The 22,372-nt window shown below is 34.9% G+C and overlaps 3 protein-coding genes across 4 annotated transcripts; all 3 read left to right on the forward strand.

Annotated features, from left to right (window-relative positions):
• Nucleotides 1-5,649: 5,649 nt before the first annotated feature.
• LOC141713279 (AT-hook motif nuclear-localized protein 27-like) lies at nucleotides 5,650-7,432 on the forward strand. 2 transcript variants are annotated; one of them, XM_074516613.1, is made up of 2 exons: nucleotides 5,650-5,742; nucleotides 6,025-7,432. In XM_074516613.1, exon 2 carries the CDS (start codon nucleotides 6,094-6,096, stop codon nucleotides 6,967-6,969), a length of 876 nt encoding a protein of 291 aa, XP_074372714.1. In that variant the 5' UTR covers nucleotides 5,650-5,742; nucleotides 6,025-6,093; the 3' UTR covers nucleotides 6,970-7,432. The 2 variants fall into 2 exon arrangements, with proteins under 2 accessions (XP_074372714.1, XP_074372713.1); XM_074516612.1 differs by having other exon boundaries at nucleotides 5,664-5,742; nucleotides 6,022-7,432.
• An 11,883-nt stretch (nucleotides 7,433-19,315) lies between these two features.
• LOC141714984 (uncharacterized) lies at nucleotides 19,316-19,996 on the forward strand. The gene has a single exon (XM_074518474.1). The coding sequence runs from the start codon at nucleotides 19,316-19,318 to the stop codon at nucleotides 19,994-19,996; it is 681 nt and encodes a 226-aa protein (XP_074374575.1).
• Nucleotides 19,997-20,829: 833 nt separating this feature from the next.
• Nucleotides 20,830-22,137, forward strand: LOC141714985 (uncharacterized). Its single transcript, XM_074518475.1, has one exon. It carries the CDS (start codon nucleotides 20,830-20,832, stop codon nucleotides 22,135-22,137), a length of 1,308 nt encoding a protein of 435 aa, XP_074374576.1.
• Nucleotides 22,138-22,372: the final 235 nt, after the last annotated feature.

Below are 22,372 nucleotides of genomic sequence, written 5' to 3' on the forward strand. Positions count from 1 at the left end.
ATGAGCCTTTTGAGGTGATAGCACTCATCGGTGTTATGCCCCTTGTCCCTATGATAATCGCAATATTTGTCAGGGTTCTTCTTATGGTTTGGGACCTTCATTTTGGTCGGGCGGACGAATCCGAGTTTGCCCTTGATTTCATGGAAAATCTTGGAGATCGGCGCATTCAGAGGGGTGAATACGGCCGAATCTCTATCTCGTCGCCGTTCGGTCCCCCGATCTGTTTCTTTTCTTCCTTCCTTCCTACCATCACTTCGGCCGGAGCCCGATCTTGAGCCTTCATATCTGTCAGCTCGCTTCGATCGGTCCTCCCTTCGGGAGTCCTTGTACCCCCCTATACTCTCCATTTTTCGGCGAATATTCTCCCCCCTTACATATATATCGTTTAGGGATCTAGGGGAAATTCATACAGAGATGAGCGAAGCTTCTTACCTTTATAGGGGTCCAGCCCCGCCGTCAGGAAGCCCATTGTTTTGACCTTATCCAGGCGGGTAAGCCTGAGGCGGGATCCGTTGGGCTCCTCGTCCGAATCGGATGAGAATGGTTGCTTTGTTCTCTTTCTACGGGGATACGAATCAGAGTCAGACTCATCTTCTTCGTCATGCACCCTTCGATCTCTCTTATCCTTATTCGTTCTTCCTTGCGAGTCGGTCCGCTTTGTTTCACGCAGGGCCTTTTCTTGCAGTTCAATTTCTTCCCTTTGAAGCTGTAGGGCCTTTAGTCGTAGTGCGTCAGCCTCTCTTCGCTTCGCGCGGGCTTCTGCTTCCTTGTCTGTTTGATCGTCTTTGGCTTTACCCTTCTTCGCGGCCTTTTCTGCCCGGATCTTTAGGAGTAAGGCCTCCTCATCGGGGGTCAATGTAATGACCCCGTCTTCGTCCACTAGGGTGGAGGGTTGTGCCTTGTCGGAAAAACCAGGTGGCGGTGGATTTTCATGAATTGTTTCTGTCATGCTCTCATTATATTGGCTCGTAACCCTCGTATTTCCCATAGACGGCGCCAAATGTTACGCCCAGATTCCTTCAGATGTTGAACAGGCTTCGACTTGCTTGAAGGTAGTTTCGGCTGATACCTGAAAGCGAAGAGAATGCGAGGGCTTGTATCCCTGATTCACCTCCGGCGTGAGAGTAAGAATCTGGTTGTAAAGGTGGGTAAATAATACAAGAAAAGTAGAGTGTTTGAGAGAATTAGTGTGTATTTTTGTCTTACTTCTCAAGGGGTTTTATACCCAATTCTACCATTGATTGTTCGTTCGTTACTCTCCATTAAGACCGGAATGAAAAGGGGGCGTTATGTCCCTTCTACAATCCAACGTCCTAGGAGGAGATGGGCCTCGACCTGAAACTCTTCGTGGGCCTTCAGCTTAGGGGCCTGGTGGACCTTCGGCCGAAAGATTGGATAGTGGGATGGACCTTCACTACATGGCCTTATTGGCCCCTAGTCAACACTTCCATTTTCAGATTATTCGACCTGCTCAACACAGAGTACTAGGGGTGTACGCGGTTCGGATCGGATCGGTTTTGGGGTAAAAGTCGAACCAAATCGCGAAGAACCAAACCGCGAAGAGCGGTTTTAAAAATTGTCATCCTAATGTGGTTGCGGTTAACCGCGTCATTTGCGATTGCGAATTTGCGGTTATTGCAGATCGGTTTGCGGTTCAACCACTTATTTAAAATAATTAATAATTTGCAAAAAAATAAATTTGGAATATTAATAAATTGAAGTTTAAGTTACGTGATAAATTACATTCAAAAATAAAATATAAACTAATGCTCCGTGTGGAGTAAGGATATTAAAAACATACAAAAATGTGGATGTGAGAAAAAAAAAGAAAATGATAAAAAAAATTACATGTTGATTATATTTTTCATTTGTTTGGTTATATATCTTATAATGATTGTGAATTTGATGAATGAAGTCTTAACATTAACCTAAGATTAGTTGATAAATGTGTATACTTATTAATTTATATGATATCAACTACATTTTTGGAAATATATTGTATTATAAATATATGTTGTGAGTTGCGGTTGCGGTTGCGATTTTGCGATTTTTAAGAATTTAAAACCGCATCCAAACCGCAAATGAGCGGTTTTTAAAATTTAAATCCACAACCAACCCGCGTTTCGCGATTATCCATAAATACGGTTCGGTTGCGAGCGGTTGAGCGGTTTATTTATACAGCCCCACAAAGTACTAGTGAGTTTAAGATGTGCGAGACGGTAAGAAAAAGGAGGGGTGACGGGAGTACATTGTAAAATGTGAAAGGAACTTGTGCTTTGTTTCCTAGCTGGTGTTTGCTTTTGTATCGGTAATTGTTTCTCCCATAAATAATTTACTGCACGCTTTTTGATAGAGGTACAAGTTTCTTTGCTTCCTCACAACTCTTAACGCTACCGCCTCCCAAGATCAAGAAAAAATCTCAGCCTACATTCTAATTACATCTCTCAAGTCTCAACTAAAATATTTCATGCTCTTTTCACATTCTTCTTTTATATTAATTTAAAGATAAAATATTTTGGGGGTAACGAGTATTTCTTTACTTTACATTATTAATCATTATACTTAAGAATATATTATTATACATTTTAAAATTTATAAAAGAGATGAAAGTTATGAAATATCAATAATTCTATTTTATATTATGTGTATCATTTTAATTTTTAATAAACTATATTTTGAATAGAAAACAACATGGATTTGTGTGTGTAAGTATTTTATTAATTTATATTTTATATTTTGATTTTATTTTATAATTCAAGAGAACCAAAAAGAGAAGTTACTGGAAAAGGTATAAAAAATGATAAGTGCAGATACGTAACTGCTAGCTAAAATGTATGTACTGGCTTTATAGTGAATTAATATGTACATTAAGATTTAGCGCAGTGCATTTGTAATGAATTAGCATATTCGTCAAGATTTACTCCTGGATCTTTACCGCATCTAATATTTGATGGAGTTGCCCCTTTATTGAATTCTCAATATTGGAGGTACGGTAAGAAAATAAAAAATATATATAATTTAATAAGAAAATTTATATTATAATAATCAGAATATAATATAATTTGTAATTTGAATAATCCTTGTTTTGCTTCTCTCTTTCTATCAAGATCATTAGATTTTCTTAATTAAATAATCAGAGAAGTTAGATCCAAATACTAAAAAATACACTCACAATCGTCACATCTTCTTCATCAAATAATCAGAACCGTTAAATCCAAATATAAAAAAAAATCCACTCCACAAATTATCAGGTTCGAATCCGGTCAACAACAAATATTTATATTATTATTATTTATAAAAATACATATAGATTCTCAGGTTCGAATTCCGTTAACAACAAAATTTATATTATTATTTATAAAGATACATATAAATTTTCAAGCTCGATATTATTTAAGAATAAGATCTTATCAATTATATACTATTTATACTATTTGAACTTAAACTTCATATTATACACTATGAGTAAAATCAGTATTTAGTATTTAATTATTTATGTATAATTTTAATAAAATTATATTGAATAAAAATAAAAATATAAAAATATTAATCAAGACCCGTGAATCGCACGGGCCGTAAGCTAGTGTATATAATGAGTATAATGAAAGAAAATGATAAATACTAGCAAAGTGTATAAAAAGCGGAAATCGCCATTGTTCTAAAAAGTAGAAATCGACATTATTCGCGTAAAGTAACCTTTCAGTGACTAATCGAATAATGAGTGATTAATCGGAGTATTAATAGGATGAATTTAATAAAATATAAAAAATAATTAATTTATTATAGTAAATATAGTAATTTAAAAATATAGTACAGTAATTAATCAAATTATAAAATCGAATCGAAAAGCATATTAAAATAAGTAATCGGGATTGATAAAATCGGTAATTTTTGGAAAAACAGAATATTAGTGAAAGTAGTTGGTTTATATATTCTAAAATGTTACTCCATCTGTCCCGCTAGTTTTTATACATTTATTATTTACACGTATTTTGAGACTTTTATAAAATATAATTTTATAATATTTTTGTAATTTTTTTTGAATAGAAATATAAACATAAAATTTTTATTTAGAATCCTTTAAAATAAAAAATATTATGAAATTATATTTAAAAAAAATATTAAAAAATTTATGAAAAATAATATATAGAATTTAATGAAACTAAAAAATTAGTATTATTTTTGAAACGTATAAAATAAAGATTTACTCTCTATTTCAATGGATTGTATAGAGTGTGAAGACAACTTATAACGTGGCACCAGGAAGGAAGTGACATATTCTTTACTCTTCTATTTCAGTTTGCTCAGTAATATAATACTTACTCCTTATCTTAGGCCATCTTCGATGATTATCATGTAAAAATATAAATTTGAATTATTAAATGATTCAAATAGTGATTCAAATTTTTTAACAATTTTAATAGTAATTCAAATATTTAATTTAAATTATTTTTTATATATAATAATATATAAATATTATATTAATTAATTTTATGTTAAATTCATTATTTAATTATTATTAACAATTTATATAACATTTCATAAATTAATTAAATCAAAAGAAAATTAATACGCATAAAAATATTAAAATTGTGCACTTAATTCACGAAAAACATATTTATTGCAATAATTAACATACAAATTATTATTGATACACACTAATTTTATGAATTAGTATATTATTTCCACAAATGCTCAATTAATGCATCTGTAAATGCAATATGTCTCTTTATTTTTTATTTTTATAAAGCGGTTCAAGAATTTTTGGAATCAAGTATTTTAATCAATCGGAATAATCTCAACTTCTAAATTCGGAACTTAATTGAACTTCTATTTAAATTTTAATAAAATTATGTTTTCTCATTATTTTAAGTTTTAATTTAAAAATAAATTTTGTTAACTATTAATTATATCCTATTACTTATTAAATAATTAAAAAATCAAAAATTAATTAAAAATCTAATAAACTATAAATAATTGGATGAGTACTTCAAATTTAGATCGTCATTTAAATTATCATTATTTTTTTTAAAAAATAATCTACTTAAATTTAGATTTTTGAATCAGTTCTCAATTTGCCCTTAGCTGCTCGGTTCTGCTACTTTTAAAACCCGAAGTACAGTTGTTGTAAGGAACTTTCTTTGCTTCTTTTGTGGCCGTTTGGAAAATCTTAAAATAAGTAAGTTATGACTTAAACTGAATAAGTGAGTGATAACTGATAAGTTGATAAATACTTATAAGTTATACAAGTGTTTGGATAATTTAACTTATAAGTCAGAATTGTTTTTATTTAAATAAACTAAAATAAATAATTTATATATATAATTATCTTAATTCTTATATTTTAAGTTAGATTAACATTTAAAAAAAATATATTTTAAAATTAAAATTGATAAAAAAATGAAAAATAAAAAATAAGTTGAGAAAAAGTACGTCGTTACTAACATTCAAAACTTATATAAGTTGTAAATTCAACTTATAAGTTGGATCGACAAACACTCGTCAATAAGTTATTACGGGCTTATAAGACAATAAGCTGACTTATAAGATTTCACAAACAGGCTCATGTCAGCTCCCTGGCTCAACAACTTCTTTAGGAAATTTGTACCCCCAACTGTCTTTATAATTATATTTATATTTATATAATATACTTCCGTCACTTTCTCACAGTACTTGTTCAATCTCAATCTCCTTCCATTCACACTCCCTCCTTTCTCAACACCACCACCATCTCTCTATCTGGTAAGATCCAACTATAATATACTACTATCTATTGCATTGTTTCATAACTTTGACTAGTTTCTATTCATGTTGGGCGTTTCTAGCCAACTCTATACATACATATTATATGTTTTGTCATCTCCCTAGCTATCTCCTTTGTTTGTTTATTTTTTTTTAATCAACATACTTGGATTTACAGTTATTTGTTTATGTTTTTTGCACTGGTCTTGGATCTGAATATTGAATACAAGATTTATATGATATTATATCTAAGTAATTAATTTAATGTATTTCTTATAGTAGTTTGTGAAGAAACTCTCAAGTGCAGAATCAGTTTAATATTCGAGTGAATCCAAAGTGGAATATCTATAAATGGCCAGTTACGAAACATCAACACCGAATTCTCGGTATGTTCACCAGCTTCTTCCACCGGAACTTCAACTACAAACTCATTCCGGCGCCGCCGACGAAGAAACCACCTTGGAACAAGACAACAGTACCGCCATCACAACCACAAGCTCAGGCGGTGAACCGGGAAGCTCAAATCGGCGTGTTCGTGGGCGGCCACCAGGGTCAAAGAACAGACCCAAGCCACCAATCATCGTAACTCGTGACACTCCCAACGCGCTCCGATCTCACGTTCTTGAAATAGCGGAAAACGCCGATATAATGGAAAGTGTTATTAAGTATGCTAGGAAAAGAGGAAGAGGTGTTTGTATCTTCAGTGGAAGTGGCACGGTTTCCAATGTGACTCTTCGGCAGCCGGGCGGGAGTGTTATCACTTTGCAGGGAAGGTTTGAGTTGCTTTCGCTTACGGGGACGGTGCTTCCGCCCCCGGCACCTCCAGGAGCTGGCGGGCTTTCCATATTCTTGTCAGGTGGACAAGGGCAGGTTGTTGGTGGTAGTGTGGTTGGGCCTTTAATGGCTTCAACCACGGTTATATTAATTGCTGCGTCTTTTGCTAATGCGGTGTTTGAACGATTACCATTGGAAGATCAGGGTGAAGATGTTAAGGTTACGCCTACTAATGGTGGTGGTGAATGTGGTACTAATAATAATAATCAGGTTCAGTCTACGGCGTCACAGTCTTCAAGTGTAACCGGTGGTGGTTCATTGTTTAACGTGGGACCAGGCAATCCTGGGAGTAATTATCCAGCAGCAGCAGCAGCAGCATACAATTCAGCTGATTTGTTTGGATGGCCAGCAGCTGGGGGAAATGGTAATGCAGCAAGGCCGCCTTCATATTGAGGGGTGCAAATGTTACAAGGCTTAGTTTTAACAAGTAGTGGGTCTTTTTGAGTTCCGGGCTTCAAATTTTACTCTAGATGGATCAATTGATACTCTTCCCGAGTTATACAGTAGTTTGGAGGGAAACAATCAAGGGGTTGGAGGGTGTTGAAGTTTTAGTTAAAATACTAATTGAGCCAGAAGCAGCCTAATTAGTTAGTTAGTTAGTGTGTGTATCCAGGCTTCCTCTTGTTTAAGTTGTAGTTAAGGTGCTTCGACTTCTAATTATGGGTTTGTGTAATTTGACTTTGGAATCTCCTTGTATTCTCCATGTCCAAGCCTATATTGTTCTTACTTATGTTGTAATATTGTTGTTTAAATATTCGGATGTTACACACACATGCACACTTCACTCGCCAGCAAGCAGCTTCTACTGCTTTATCCCCCGTGTTTTAACATCTTGGACATGTTGGAACAAGTCACAAAGAATTATACCCCAGTGATTTTTTTAAACTAAATTGATTACTTAAATGAACCTAGTATAAGTACATCCATGTTGCAGATGGTTCATGCAATTTACTCCCTCAGTCCAGAGAATTATATGCATTCATTGTTTGCAGGCATTTTGAAACCTCTAAAAAATATAGTTTTGTAATGTTTTTTTTTAATTTTTTTTTTAAATAAAAATTTAAACATAAATTTTTTATTGAGAAAAAAAAATTAAAAAAATATATTATAGAATTATGTTTTAAAGAAGTATTGAAAAGCGTGACAAAAATTAATGTATAGAATTTAATGGGACGACTTACTCCCTTGTGTCAGATTGTTAACATTTTAAATCAAGATTTCGACACGTATTTTAGAATAATTATTTATTTAAAATAAATAATTTGACATGCATTTTAACAGTATTATCTAGTATAATTCTGTAACTTCTTTTTAAGATTTATTTTTTTAAAAAAAATTGAATATTTAATATTATAAAAAAATTTGAAAATAACTTATATAATTATAGTAAATAAGATTAGGGGAGAGCGTGGTTCGATTTAATGCAGTTTTTAGCCGAAATCGAAATCGCATGTACTCGATTTTTTCCAAAGCGCAACCGAAACCAACGGTTCAGTTTCGGTTTAAAAAATTCTGTTCGGTTTTTTCGTATCAATTTTGATTTTAAAATCGTATCAAATGAAAATTAGTAAAATAAATACGAAGACTAGAATTATTTAGTATAAAAATTACAAGGTAAAATTGTTCAAAAATAAAAAAATACAATTTTTTCTAATATATTACTAAAGACTAACGTTAATAAGTGAATAAAATCGATAGTTGCACAACCCAATACTCCATTAACATGTCAAAATGGCAAAAATAGAAAGCTCAACCAAATGTCCAGGCTATGGACATGGAAACTAGCGAAAAAAATTGAGCAGATAATAAATATTATATATTGAATATAATACGGGGTGAATGTGTTTTTTTGAGTTTTTAGCTTTTTAAAATTTATTTGAATATGATATGTGAACAAAATAATTTACTTGTAGAGATATTATATTAGCAGAATTCAAACAACAAACACAACCAGCACAATATTTTAAAACTTACTTAATTTGTATTAATTAAGTTTATCTTACTACAAATTCCGTGTTCTTAAAAATATAATACTACCCCCGTCCCAATTTATCTGTCTTATTTGATTTTTGATGGTCAAATTGACTCAACTTTGACCATAAATAAAATCTTATTTTTTCATTATTTTGAAAAACTAAAAAATACATATTAAAGTACATTAAACATACTTTCTAATGATATAGTTTTTATAACTTTTTTCAATAATCCATTATGTGAAATTTTTAGTCAAAGTTAAGTCAATTTAACCGCAAAAAATCAAAAAGACGGATAAATTGGGACGGAGGGAGTAACTCAGCTTCGTACTTGAGAGAATACAAGAAAATGTGAATATGTTTGTTACTCCTAAACTTAGTACCTGTGCATGCTTATATACTAGCAGCACGGGTTTATAAAACTTGCATTAAAATGTACTAAACTCTTTTCTAAAACAACCCTTTTCTATTTCCATTTCTAACTTAGCAAATCTGTGCAGAATCTTGCAGGTCTGTTACCATCCTTTGTTTAGTTAATCTTGTCCCTTAATTTTGTATTCTCTCCGGCTACTTTGTAGACTTTTCAATCTAGTTGATAGATCGTTTGTTTACTGATAATCTTGAATCTTCATTTATCTTCAGTTTGTTCTATAGAGAAGTGACATCTCGATAATTATAATGACTTATCGAGATTTCTTAGTTCTCTATAAGTATATTTGACTTGTCGAGGTCTCCTGATCTTTGCATGATAAATGACTTGTCGATATTCCTGAGATCTCTACATGTAGAATTGACTTGTCGATATCTCATAAATCTCTATTTACATTTTGACTTGTCGTTATTTCTAAGATCTTTAATGAGAAATTGACTTGTCGATATCTCCAATCTTCAAATCTTCATTTTGACTTGTCGATATCTCTAAGTTCTCTACATGCAAAAATGACTTGTCGATATCTCCAATTTTTACATCTTCATTTGACTTATCAATATCTCTGAAACTTCTCTATAAGCCATTTTGAATTTCTCGATAAGTTATTCTAGAGTTCTCGAATGACTTATTTATATTTCTTGATATGTGACTTGTCGATATCTTGATTTAAAACATTTTATGAGTTTTATTCAACTCTAACCTTGTTCACTTTTTTATGAGACATGATCATGGTTTGATCTTCTTCCAGAATTTATTCCTTAGCTTAAATTTGTTTACGGAAAAATACTTTAATCAAACTAAATTTCAGTGTTATCAATGTGATTTAATTTTTTTATTATAAAGGCATATCTTGTATAATAATAAAATATAAAACCTAACTTGTATCCTAGTCTGGATTGAAGCAGCTATGTTTGAAATTATGTGACAAGCTTCCTTGCTAAATTTCTTAAATTTAAATACAGTATCTTTCCAAGGTATTGCAGAAGCCGGAAATCATTAGCCAGAGTCTGGAAGAATGAATTGTTTATTAGACACAATGAAAATTAATTTATAAATAAGCCCGTATAGTGACAAATACCGACATAGATTAACACATTCATAAATTTAACCGTCCCTTAAAGAATATTCTAAACCATCTTTTCTACGTATATCCAACATAAGCTTTCATTTTAAAATGATAAATCAGAATAATATACAAAAACAAGTTTTGAAAAATAAATTTGTAAAAGAGAGAGACATGCAAACACAATTTAAGAAATTTAGATGCTACTTATTATATTGTCTTTTTACTAACTACTACTTACTATTACTTGTATATTTTGATTATGTTCATAACAATGTATTTGTAGTTCAAGTATCTGTAAAATAATAAACTAGCAAAATATTTATGTATTAATTTTAAAAATTTATAGTACATATATTTATTTAATTATTAATAATCGGATCGGTTTCGGGTTTTTGTAGTTCGGTTTTCATATAAAACCAAAATCGCAAATCGGTTTCGGTTCGGTTCGGATGTAAGTGGTTCGGTTTTTATCGGTTTTTAGCGATTTTGATTTCATTTTTTTCGTTATTAAATATATATTAAATACTTTATTTCAAATGTTAAAAATTGATAAGGAGTATAAGAGACAATACATTTTAGGCTCAATAAATAAATGAGGTCTAATAAACGTTTCGTTTGATATATAAGAATACATTATATTACATTGTGCCTGTTTCGCACCACCAGATTTCATCATATATGGACTAAAAGCTCGTTATCAAGTTGGGCGGACTTTCTAGCAATTTGTAATGAAAACCTTAAAGTTAGAAAAAACTAACTTTAACTTTCTTCGCTTGCCCATTCTTATGGATCCTAGTTTTCCTTTTATCTTTTCTTAACTTGTATCTTTTTAATTTTTTTTAGTTTATTTTGGTAGTCATTAATTTTTTAAATACTTATAATTTGCATTAAATTAATGCACATAATTTTTAAAACCCTCACTTTATTCATTTATTTTGACATATATATATATATATATATATTTCTTTTTGCCGCTCATATTATGTAGAAATTGTAGTTTTTACTTTATTTTCTATTTTTACTAACATTTATTTTAATATTTTTGTTTTAAATTTTATATAATCAAATGAAACATATATATTCAGTATATATCGTTTATAGCAGTATACGAGGATGGTAAAACGTACGCAGACCATGTATTAAATTATTATATTAAAAATATTTTAATCTTTTTTAAAAAAAATATAAGTTATAAGTTATGATTTACGAACACATCAACAATTTATAAGTAAATTATATAAAATTATTCAAACGACTAAATAACTTATAAATTATGATGTTTATATATACAACACTTTTTAATTTTAAGTTATAAGTAACATTTTTTTAAGAAATCTCAAATAAATTCGTTGTAGTTTACATAAAATTTACTCTCTTTTTTGATTTGACAAGAAAATTTCCTAATTTCTAGTTGATAAATTTGTACTCGAATTATGGTTTAGTGCTTGCACGGATCAAGTCTCGTAAAATGTTGTCTCTTCCTAAAACAAGTTTTTCTTGTTGGATTAAAAAAGTTGTCTGGTGTGGACTGGAGGATGCTTGTTTGCAGAATCGTTTCAAAGTTGCGAAACTAAAGAAAGCAACATCACACAGGTTCTTTTGCCTGTTTAGGAAAAACTACTATGTAGTAATAAACTAACTACTCAGTACTCGGAACGTCATTCTGAAAAGTGAAAGGCCCATCACTGTTTCTGATACAGGAACGCTTTAAAAATATTGGCAAAGGCATTTCAACATCTGTCTGAAGCTTCTTGTTTTCTGGAAATTTAAATTTGAGCACTCCAAAGATGGGAGTTGGTGTTTATTGTGTGCCCTTGGACACACATTAGAAACTGCTAAATCAAAAGTGGGCTGCCTCTTTTCATGATATAGAAACATACTCCCTCTATCTTTACGGCCCGTTTACATTTTACTTTTTGATATATCATTTCCAATTTTTTATATTTCAAAAATTGTTAAAATTAATTATATTTTTTATAATATAAAAAGTAATCATATTCACTACTTATCTTAATTATACTCACTTTATATGTAAAATATTAATTGATCATATTACTTACTCACAAAAAAGTGTACAACATGTTTTATTATCAATTAGTATCATCGTACCATTAGAACCGAGCAAAGAACTGATATTAAATTGAAAACGATCCAAAATCGGAGAAAAATGAACCTAATAAAATCGATCCAAAAACGAAAAATAAAAAATTGAACAGATTTAAATAACTTAGTTCCAATTATATGTTTCAATCCAAGCGATAAAAACCGAACCGGTTACTAATATTAACAAATAAATATTATATTTTACATATATAATTAAATACTATTTATGATTTTTTAAAAATTTATAACTGTATTCTCATATTACAAAATCACTCTGTAATTTGTAAAATGGGTCTTTGCCCTTTGCTGTGCCAATCTAAAACTCTCTGTTGCATTCTAAAGCTAAATTTGTTACATATTTATTTACTACTACTACACATTTATTTAGGGATACACTGTGTGAGTGTATTGATTTCAGATTTTAAAAAATTGATAATAATATATGTATTTTAATTTTTTTTGTTAATTTTAATTGTTCGTGGATTTTGACGGAGTTGATAAAAAAATCTTAGAGAGTCTAGCTGATTTTATGAAATTTCCAGAAATCCTTTAAAAATTCATGTATTTCAAAGAGATTTCAAAAGATTAAAAATTAACTAGCAAATCCATCAAAATCCAAAAGGTTTTCAAATAAAAAAAAATTCACGAACTTTTAAATACTACCAGATTTTGATGTATTTTTAAAAATTCAAATTGAATACGACCAGATTTTGGTAGATTTTTAAAATCTAAATTAAATACAGTCAGATTTTAAAAGATTTTTTTTTCTTATGGATAGAAAATACATCCTAAAGACCCATTAAATGTCGCATTAATTACACTTGCGCTTCTTGTCTGAAAAGTCCAATACATACATGTCTGGTCCAAACTTCATAGCAGGCCTATCTGGTCCAAAACTTCGTAACAGGCCTATGACGGCCAAAACAACCAAAACCCACCAACGGAGGTCGTCCAAATCCACGAACACGAGCTGTTCACGGACTAGGCCCAATACGGCTGGAAGAGCAGATATATGTGTCCCGAACGGACTCAAAGTCCTACATAAAAGGTTCTGGATCTCCTTCCCCAAGATGACTCCTAATCACCATAAAGGGCTCTAACCCTCAATCTAAAACTACGTTTTTGGCTTGATTCTCTACAACACAGAGATACGTAGGCATCTTGCAAGGACCGATAGTCCCGAACGCAAAAGCAGCCATTAAAGCTCGAAACTCACCAACCCTAGCATTAAATACAAAAGTAATCAGGTTTTTATTCCACAACATTTGGCGCCGTCTGTGGAAAGCTTATAACAACCATGGTGAATACACGGCGAAGAAGTAATGGTGGAACAAACACTCATGTTCCACAACGAACAGTCGCATCAGCGGTGGAAGTACCACCACACTCAACTTATGCCTCCTCCTAAGGAGGAACCCTGGTAGGGGCAACTGAGGCTCAGCCACAAGGGTCGAATCACCCGGCTCCTCAAGGGACGAATCCCCAATTGCAGCAGGTACATGCACCTGTGAGCTCTCAACCCGTTGGGTATGAGTACTCGACGATCGTGACCACTAACCCCCCTTACGGGATGCCTCTATACCCGGAAGTTGGGGGGAGTGGACAGACACTCTGATAGGGGTGAAGCACGAGGGCGGACGCCCCAATACATACGTGGCTTGGCTCCTATTCCGGAGGATCAAGAATTCTTTGGACCTTATACTGAAAGAGACTCTGAATCATATGATGATGATGTTGGTCCAAGAAGGAGACGTGCTGGCAAAGAACCGATGGCTGATACAGAACAACGCCCCAGGAGCACTCAAGGGAAGATCCCCCAAGACGTTCAAGGGAGGATCAGGGCTCATGAAGCTGAGATCCAAAGGTTGAAACGTGACCTAAAGGCACAACTGACTCCAAGACCCCCACTTGCTCCAAGACGAAGAGGTCCTCCCCCAATCATAGATCTGGATGGTCCAATACCAAGAAGGGCAGTTGCCCCAAGGGCTGATCCAAGTGATCTTATGCCCCTAGGAGATCCCGATGATCCAAACCCACCATTCACTAATGAGATAATGAACGCTCACATCTCGAGGAAGTTCAAGATGCCCATTATCAAAGCATACGATGGTAGTGGCGACCCTGCTAACTATGTTAGGACATTCTCTAACGCCATGCTGCTACAGCCCGTGAACGATGCTATTAAGTGTCGGGCCTTCCCCTATCAGGTATGGCTCAAAGGTGGTACGGTCGTCTGCCTCCGAACTCTATTGGATCCTTTAAGGACTTGAGCCAGGCTTTTATCAAGCAATTCATAAGTGGCAGAGTGCACGAGAAGAGTTCAGCCTCTCTCATGGGCATAATCCAAGGAGCAAAGGAGTCCTTGAGAGAGTATCTGAATCGATTTACAAAACAAGCTTTGAAGGTCCCTGATCTTGATGATAAGGTAGCTATGATAGCCCTACAGTTAGGGACTAAAGATGAGTTCTTTAAGATGTCCCTGGATAAACGCTGTAATAACCCCAATTTTTGGAATTTTGAAACACGGATGAATAGTAACTTTTGCTGATTATGCTGATTAAGGAAAATTATCAGACCACGCTATATAGGAGTAATGTTATGGAAATTCTAAGATCGTATTAGTATTCCATAAAGTAAATGAGTGTATGTAAATGTCGTTAGAATTCGAATCCGGATATTTTGATTTTTCCCCGAAAATCCACCAGATACCGAAAGAATTGAGTATAAGGTAACATGATTAAAAGGATTTAAATTCAAGGATTATAAGAGAGGATCATTAAAGGATTATAAAATATTAGGAAAGGTTTAGGGGAACCCAAGTAATAAGATCCCGAACATGATCCCTCAAACAACGAACGAGAACGAGAGTTAAGCGAACCGTAAAATAAATAAGCAACCAAGGGACAAGCTCATGCAAGTAGGATGGGAAGAAAGCTTCCAAGAGAAGCTAAAACATGTGGTTAAAGGTTAAGACACCCTTACACCACAAGAAGTGGACATATGGCATATTGATGATGCAAGCAATGATGTAATCAAAAAGAAAAAGCAAGACATTTTACAAGGATTGATTTACAACCAAGTAAATTCATTTCACTTTCCAAAAAATCAACCAAGCACCATTCATCTTCTCTCCCCCATTCCAAGCTTCAAAGCTCTCGGCCAAAACAAACCCAACAACTTCAAACTGCCATATCTCATTCAATACTCACTCAAATGTTGTTTTCTATAGCTCGTTAGAAAGGTATTGAGATGGCCTACAACTCTTGTTCACTAGTGTCATCCAAATAATCATGGTAAGACCCTCATTTTTACAGTTCTTTCAATCGGACTTTTAGAAATTTCAAAGCCTAACTTTGTGTTCTTGATTTCTTTGGAAAGATCAAGCTTGTAAGAGGCTCCCTAAGATTTTCTAGCAACTTAACACCTCCCAAGGAAGGTATAAACTTCAAACCATAGCCTTTACTTTGATTATTAGTGAGTTTGATGGTTGGTTTTCTAAATGAGAAGCATGACCTTTGATTATTAGTAGTTTGATTTGAATTTGAAGTGATTTAGTGAATGAATCTTGTTATAGTTAATAGAACTTGATTGTGGTTGGTTGAAAAGAAGAATCTGGAGAATTAAGACTGGTATAGTATTATTTAGTTGAGGTTTTGATGTGTTAATAATTGTGGGTTGTTTGGTGAGGTTTTGGTGTAGTGAGAAACTTGGAAATAAACATAGCCATCGTAATGCCCATTTTTCTTAGACTATTGTACATAAAAATCTCGGACCAGATAACTCACTGACCAATCTGTAACTTTGCCATTTTTAGCTAGATTATGTCGTAAGCTTCGTTTTGATATGTGGTTCGCTTGAATCTGATGTACGGTTTAGGAGAAACGACCGTTTTAAGTTACGGTGTTTCGTGAACGAACCTTTACCCCTTGCTTAACTTTGAAACCTTGTTTAAGGACCTTAAAAGACTAATTGGATTACGAAACAATTATGTAAGTGGATTAGGCAGTTGGTAGAGTACTCACGAAAGAATCGCCTTAAAATTCTTAATGGTTAATTTATTAAAAATGGTGGAGCCGAGGGTACTCGAACGACTTATGTGATTCGTTAAGCGTAGGAGTGACCATAAACGAACGTTAGGGTTCAATTGGTTAAAGTCTAGTTTCTTAAGCGACCGTGGTTTAATTCCAACTTATGTTGTTGTTCATAGGTTATCGGACCCACTCTAAGCTTAAGTCTATCCGGGAACACTCAGGCAAGTTTTCTACCCGTTATACTGTTGTTGTGATGTAAATATATGTATATGCATTATCTTGTGATAAGTGCATAATTGTTATTAGCAAATCTTGCGATATATTGGAACATGCTAATATAGTAGATATGCATGTCTGTTTCGTAATCTTGATATCTAATTGTTGATTCAAATGCTTATAAGTTGCATAATACCTATACTAGAGATAAGCAGTAGTTGCGTATACCCTTAGTATAGGGGACCCAAAGGTGAATATTTTCTAAACTGGGAGTCGATGTTCCCGAGTATAATATATATATATATATATATAGATATAGTTTTCAAAACTATTAATCGAATAAGGTTTATTCGATAACTTTAATTTAGTTAATGAATATTATTTTGAATATTCATTCGAGGACTTATGACTCCGCTTATTTTATGACTCCGCTTATTTTATTTAATAAATATTATTTTGAATATTCATTCGAGGGCTTACGACTCCGCTTATTTTATTAAACAATATTCTTTATTTTATTAAAGAATAATGTTTCGATAATCAAACTTATTTTCGATTATTCAAATAAAGATCGTACTTTCGTATAAGTATATCTTTGGTTATTTATTATTCATTTCAAGTATGAGTTATAAAACTTCTACTTCAATTATTTTTATAAAGATTATCCTTTATGGGAATATTATTTAAGTAATAATATTCAGATATTTTCTCCAACATATCGAGACTAACTTATTTTATTAAATCAGTGTTACTCCAAACATTCTTAAAAATGTTTTCGAGTCTTCAAAATATTTTTTAAAAGTTAGAGCGGATCCCAAAACTCATTTTTTTGATTTAAGATCTTCCTTTCGAAGGGGATTTAAATACTCGCTCAAAACCTGAGGGATCCGACTCTGTGGTGTATTTTATATTCGCAACGAGGTTGCTGTTTTGAGAAAACATTTTGATTACTTGCCCAACGTTCGGGAAGTAAGCCCATCTATTTGAGTCGGCATAAGCAACATGGGCTCAGTGGGCGTCCATGAAAGTGTAAGTGGCTCAGTGGGAGTCCATCAATGCATAAGTGGCTGAGTGGCAGTCCAGCATAGGTCCTAATGCGGTCAGGGTGATGAGCAGTGAGGAATTCGTCCATCTACTAGTAGAAAAGGTTACTTATTGGTATCTTTGCCTGATCAGCAAGATATCAGGTTTATGCCAAGGTTTTCTTCTTTCCAAATTCATTGGATATTATAACTCTGTTTATACTTTTCATAACAGAGGTTTCCAAGGAAAGTATGAGATATATATATAGGTATATATATATCGGGACTTAATGAAGTATCTCGTAACTTCATTTCTTTTGAATGATACTTCAAAGATTGAATCTATTCAAATCTTATCTTGTAGTCTCATCTATGTGTTGAACTTTTGAAACTGATTATAGCTTGAACAGTGGTAGTTCGAGTAGTATTCGGAAAAGATATAAGTATATTGGAGTATCTTGTAACTTCATCTTTTCAACTTATATCTAGTTAATGATTATCTTATGCACGACAAAGATTTTCAGAAAAACGTTGAGACAAGGTTAGATATCTGAGATCACCATGCAACGATATTTTATACAGTTATAAATTGGAACTTTGTGTATATTATACATTCCAGAGGATGTCAAAGATTTTGAGAAGTATATATGTATATACATACTGAATATTTTATGACTTAGTCGCATTAAGATATCAAACTTGGTTCATTTTTTCTTGACCAAGACTTTCATGAGTACTATGAGAATGCTCATATAATGTTAATTATTATACATATTATTTTGGTGGGCTTTGTTGCTCACCCTTACTTTCTTCTTTTATCACACAACAATAGATATACAAGATGAACATGACCAAGCTCCCAATTCGTGAGCGGATAGGAAACGTTCCGCAGTTTCCTATAGGCGTTGATGCCACTATAGCTGAGGTAGGAACTACCAATAGGCTAGGTTTTTAACTGTTGATGTACCAGACTTATGTATATTATGAATTGTAATAATGGCAAAGAATATGTAAATTTATTCAGAAACCCTTTTGAGGTGTAATGACTTATAATTGTGGAATAAAATGACTTGTGTTATTTTTGGTATTCATCTCTGATACTATAACTTTTGGTATGTGTGTTTATTGTGGGGTCACAGTACGCAGTAGTTGGTTGTTTATTAAGATTGGGTGTTATTAAGGGAAATGGAACTCGTGACAACCCGGATCCCCGGCCCCGGATTTGGGGGTGTTACAAACGCCCTCCCGAGAGTATGCTGCAGCTCCAGGATAGGGCTAGAAATCATATGAAGGTGGAGGAGAGTATGAAGAAGACAGCTGTGAATAACGAACCTGTTGGAAACAAGAAGAGGAAGACGGATCAGGAGTACGACGCTAAGGACAAGTATCCATGAATTAGCAAAAACTCTGACTCCTCCTCTTCTAAGAAGAATCAGCAACCAAGGTTTGCTGAGTATGCGAGGTTGAACGCTTCAAGGAGCCATATCCTTATGGAAATTAAGAAGGACAAAGACTTCAAATGGCCGAAGCCACTAAGGGGGACCCCGAGAAAAGAGACAAGAGTAGGTACCACAGGTTTCACAAAGATGTCGGTCATGATACTGACGATTGTAGGCAACTCAAGGATGAGATTGAGTATCTGATCCGAAGGGAAAAGTTTAGACGTTTCACCAAGGGTGAAGAGGCCGGAGGCCAGAAGAGAGATAATGATCGAAGAGATGACGATCAGATGGGTAACGACAGAGATCGCAAGAGAAGTAATGAGCATAGTCAGGGAACCATCTAAGCGTTCCAAGTCAGAGATGACACTTGAATTTGGTGACCCATACCTTGAAGGTTTGAAATTCCCTTAGGATGATCCTCTGGTTATCACTCCGATAATTGGAAATTATCCTGTTATGAGGGTCCTAGTGGACAATGGAGTTTCTATGGACATTCTGTTTCATGATACATTCATAAGGATGGGCTATAATAACTCTCATCTAACTCCATCCGACGCACCCATCTACGGTTTTAACCATGTGGAATGTAAAGTCGAGGGAGCAATACAACTTCCTGTAACTATCGGGGAAGAGCCCAGGGAGGCCACACAAATGTTGAACTTTCAGGTTGTCAAGGCAGCCTCTACCTACTATGCCATCATGGGTAGGACAGGGATCCACACTTTTAAGGTTGTGCCCTCAACTTACCACATGGTACTGAAGTTCCCAACTGGGAACGGAGTTGGAGAAGCAAGAGGAGATCAGAAAATGGCCCGTAGTTGCTATGTCGCGGCACTTAGGCCCGATGGAACCGGGGGGCAGGTTCTCCCCATAGAAGACATGGATGTCCGAGAGAATGACGAGCTACGAGGAAAGCCAGCTGATGACTTGGCCCCAATTCCCTTAGATCCCTTAGACCCGGAAAAGGTCACATACATTGGGGCATCTTTGGACAAGCCCATGAAGGGTCGAATAACAACTTTCCTCCAAGAGAACAATGATGTATTCGCTTGGACAACAGCTGATATGCCTGGGATTGACCCGAACCTTATAACTCATAGGTTGAACGTTGATCCAACTCGAAAGGCTGTAAAGTAAAAGAAGAGAACTTATGCCCCTGATAGGCTGGAAGCCATCAAGCAGGAGGTCGAGAAGCTTTTTGAAGCTGGTTTTATTGATGAAGTGCAATTCCCTGAATGTTTGGCCAACCCCGTAATGGTTAAGAAGGCCAATGGAAAGTGGAGGATGTGCATTGACTACACTGATTTGAATGATGCATGTCCCAAAGACTGTTACCCCCTATCAAGGATTGATTCCCTGATCGATGCCACTGATGACATGAGATGTTAAGCTTTATGGATGGCTTCAATGGTTATAATCAGATTAGAATGCATAAGGATGACACCCCCAAGGTATCTTTCATAACTGACTTTGGTGTATTTTGTTATCTTGTTATGGCTTTTGGACTTAAGAATGCATGAGCAACTTACCAAAGACTGGTAAATAAAATATTTGCCCATCTAATTGGGAAGACCATGGAGGTCTATGTCGATGACATGTTAGTCAAAAGCCTAAGCAAGGCCGATCATATTAGCCACCTCAGAGAGGCATTTGAAGTGTTGAGACACCACAAGATGATGTTAAACCCAGCCAAGTGTGCTTTTGGCGATGGGTCTGGAATTTTTTTGGGTCATATGGTCTCTAACAAGGGGATAGAGGCCAACCCCGACAAGATCAAAGCCATCCTATACATGGAGCCACCACGCTCTATCAAGGACATTCAGAAGCTGACAGGAAGAATTGCAGGTCTAGGAAGGTTCATCTCGAAGTCTGAAGACAAGTGCCTGCCCTTTTTCAAAACCCTTAAGAAGGTGAAGGACTTTGAATGGACAGCTGAGAGTCAAGAGGCCTTTGAATAGCTGAAGAAGTACATGACTGAAGCCCCGTCGTTGGCTAAACCAAGTCCGGAGGACACTCTCTATTTGTACCTCGCGGTATCTGAACAAGCCGTGAGTACGGTCCTCGTGAAGGAAGAGCAGAAGCTCCAAAAGCCTGTATACTATGTAAGCAAGGTGCTCCCTGGAGCAGAATTGAATTACTCCACCACGAAGAAGTTCGTGCTTGCTCTCATTACAGCCTCAAGGAAGTTGAGACCATACTTCCAGGCTCACAAGATTGAAGTCCTGATGGACCAACCCTTGAGGAACATTCTTCATAGCCCGAAGGCCAGGGGAAGGCTCATCAAGTGGGCAATTGAGTTAGAAGAATTCGATATCAAGTATAAGCCTCGAACGGCCATCAAGGCTCAGGCCTTAGCAGACTTCATGGTCAAATGCACTATTAACGACCAAGAAGTCGTGGGGCAAGAGATAGTAACCCCGGGAGAAGGGGTGAAGGATGAAGAAATAATTCTAAAAGAATATTGGGTTCTCCATTTTGACAGAGCGTCCAAAACAAAATCTAGTGGCGCAGGCCTAGTATTGCAAAGCCCTGATGAGTTTATGATTGAGTATGCTCTGAAGTTGGATTTTCCAGCTATAAACAACGAAGCAGAATATGAAGTATTGATAGCTGGCTTAGGCTTGGTTAGAGCCGTGAAGGCAAAAAACCTGAAGGTCTGTGGAGACTCGAGACTTGTAGTTGCTCAAGTTAATGGGGAGTTTGAGGCCAAGGATGATACAGTGGCCAAGTACCTGAGAGTCGTAAAGGGAATACTGACTCATTTCGATGAATGGTACACAGAACATGTTCCGAGAGAGGAGAACACTACGGTAGATGCCTTATCTCAGTTCGCCTCGTCTGAAATCGAGAACTATCCAAGAAGTATTTACTTCCAGGTCTGGAAGACCCCTACTATTCATGTCATAAATCTGATAGCACCAGTTGGTGTGGCAAGGTGTTGGATAGACCCGATCAAAACCCACTTAGAAACTGGGTGGCTCCCTGACGACGCCCAAGAGGCACGTAAGTTGTCGGTTAGGGCATTGAGATACTCACTGATTGAAGGCCTTCTTTACAAAAGGTCCTTTGTTATTCCGTACTTAAAATTCTTAAGACCTCTTGAAGCAGAAGAGGCACTTAAAGAAGCCCATGAAGGGATTTGTGGACAGCACTTGAGGGGCAGGGCCCTCGCTCACAAGATAACTCGGTTGGGGTTCTACTGGCCAACTATGTTAGCCGATGCAAAGGCTTATGTGAAAATATGTGAAAAATGCCAGAGGCACGCTCCAATAGTATGACAGCCCCCATAGAGGCATACGTCGATCAGTACACCCATCCCTTTTGCAATGTGGGGAATGGACATACTTGGACCATTTCCTGTAGCATCGGGGCAGAGGAAGTTCATTATGGTAACAATAGACTACTTCACGTAGTGGATTGAGGCTAAGGCACTAGCCAAGATAACCACCAAGCAAATTGCCCAATTCTTCTGGGAGAATGTGATATGCCGGTATGGAATCCCCCGCATCCTTG

The sequence above is a fragment of the Apium graveolens genome, chromosome 3 (genome assembly GCF_009905375.1).
Source record: "Apium graveolens cultivar Ventura chromosome 3, ASM990537v1, whole genome shotgun sequence".
Taxonomy (NCBI): domain Eukaryota; kingdom Viridiplantae; phylum Streptophyta; class Magnoliopsida; order Apiales; family Apiaceae; genus Apium; species Apium graveolens.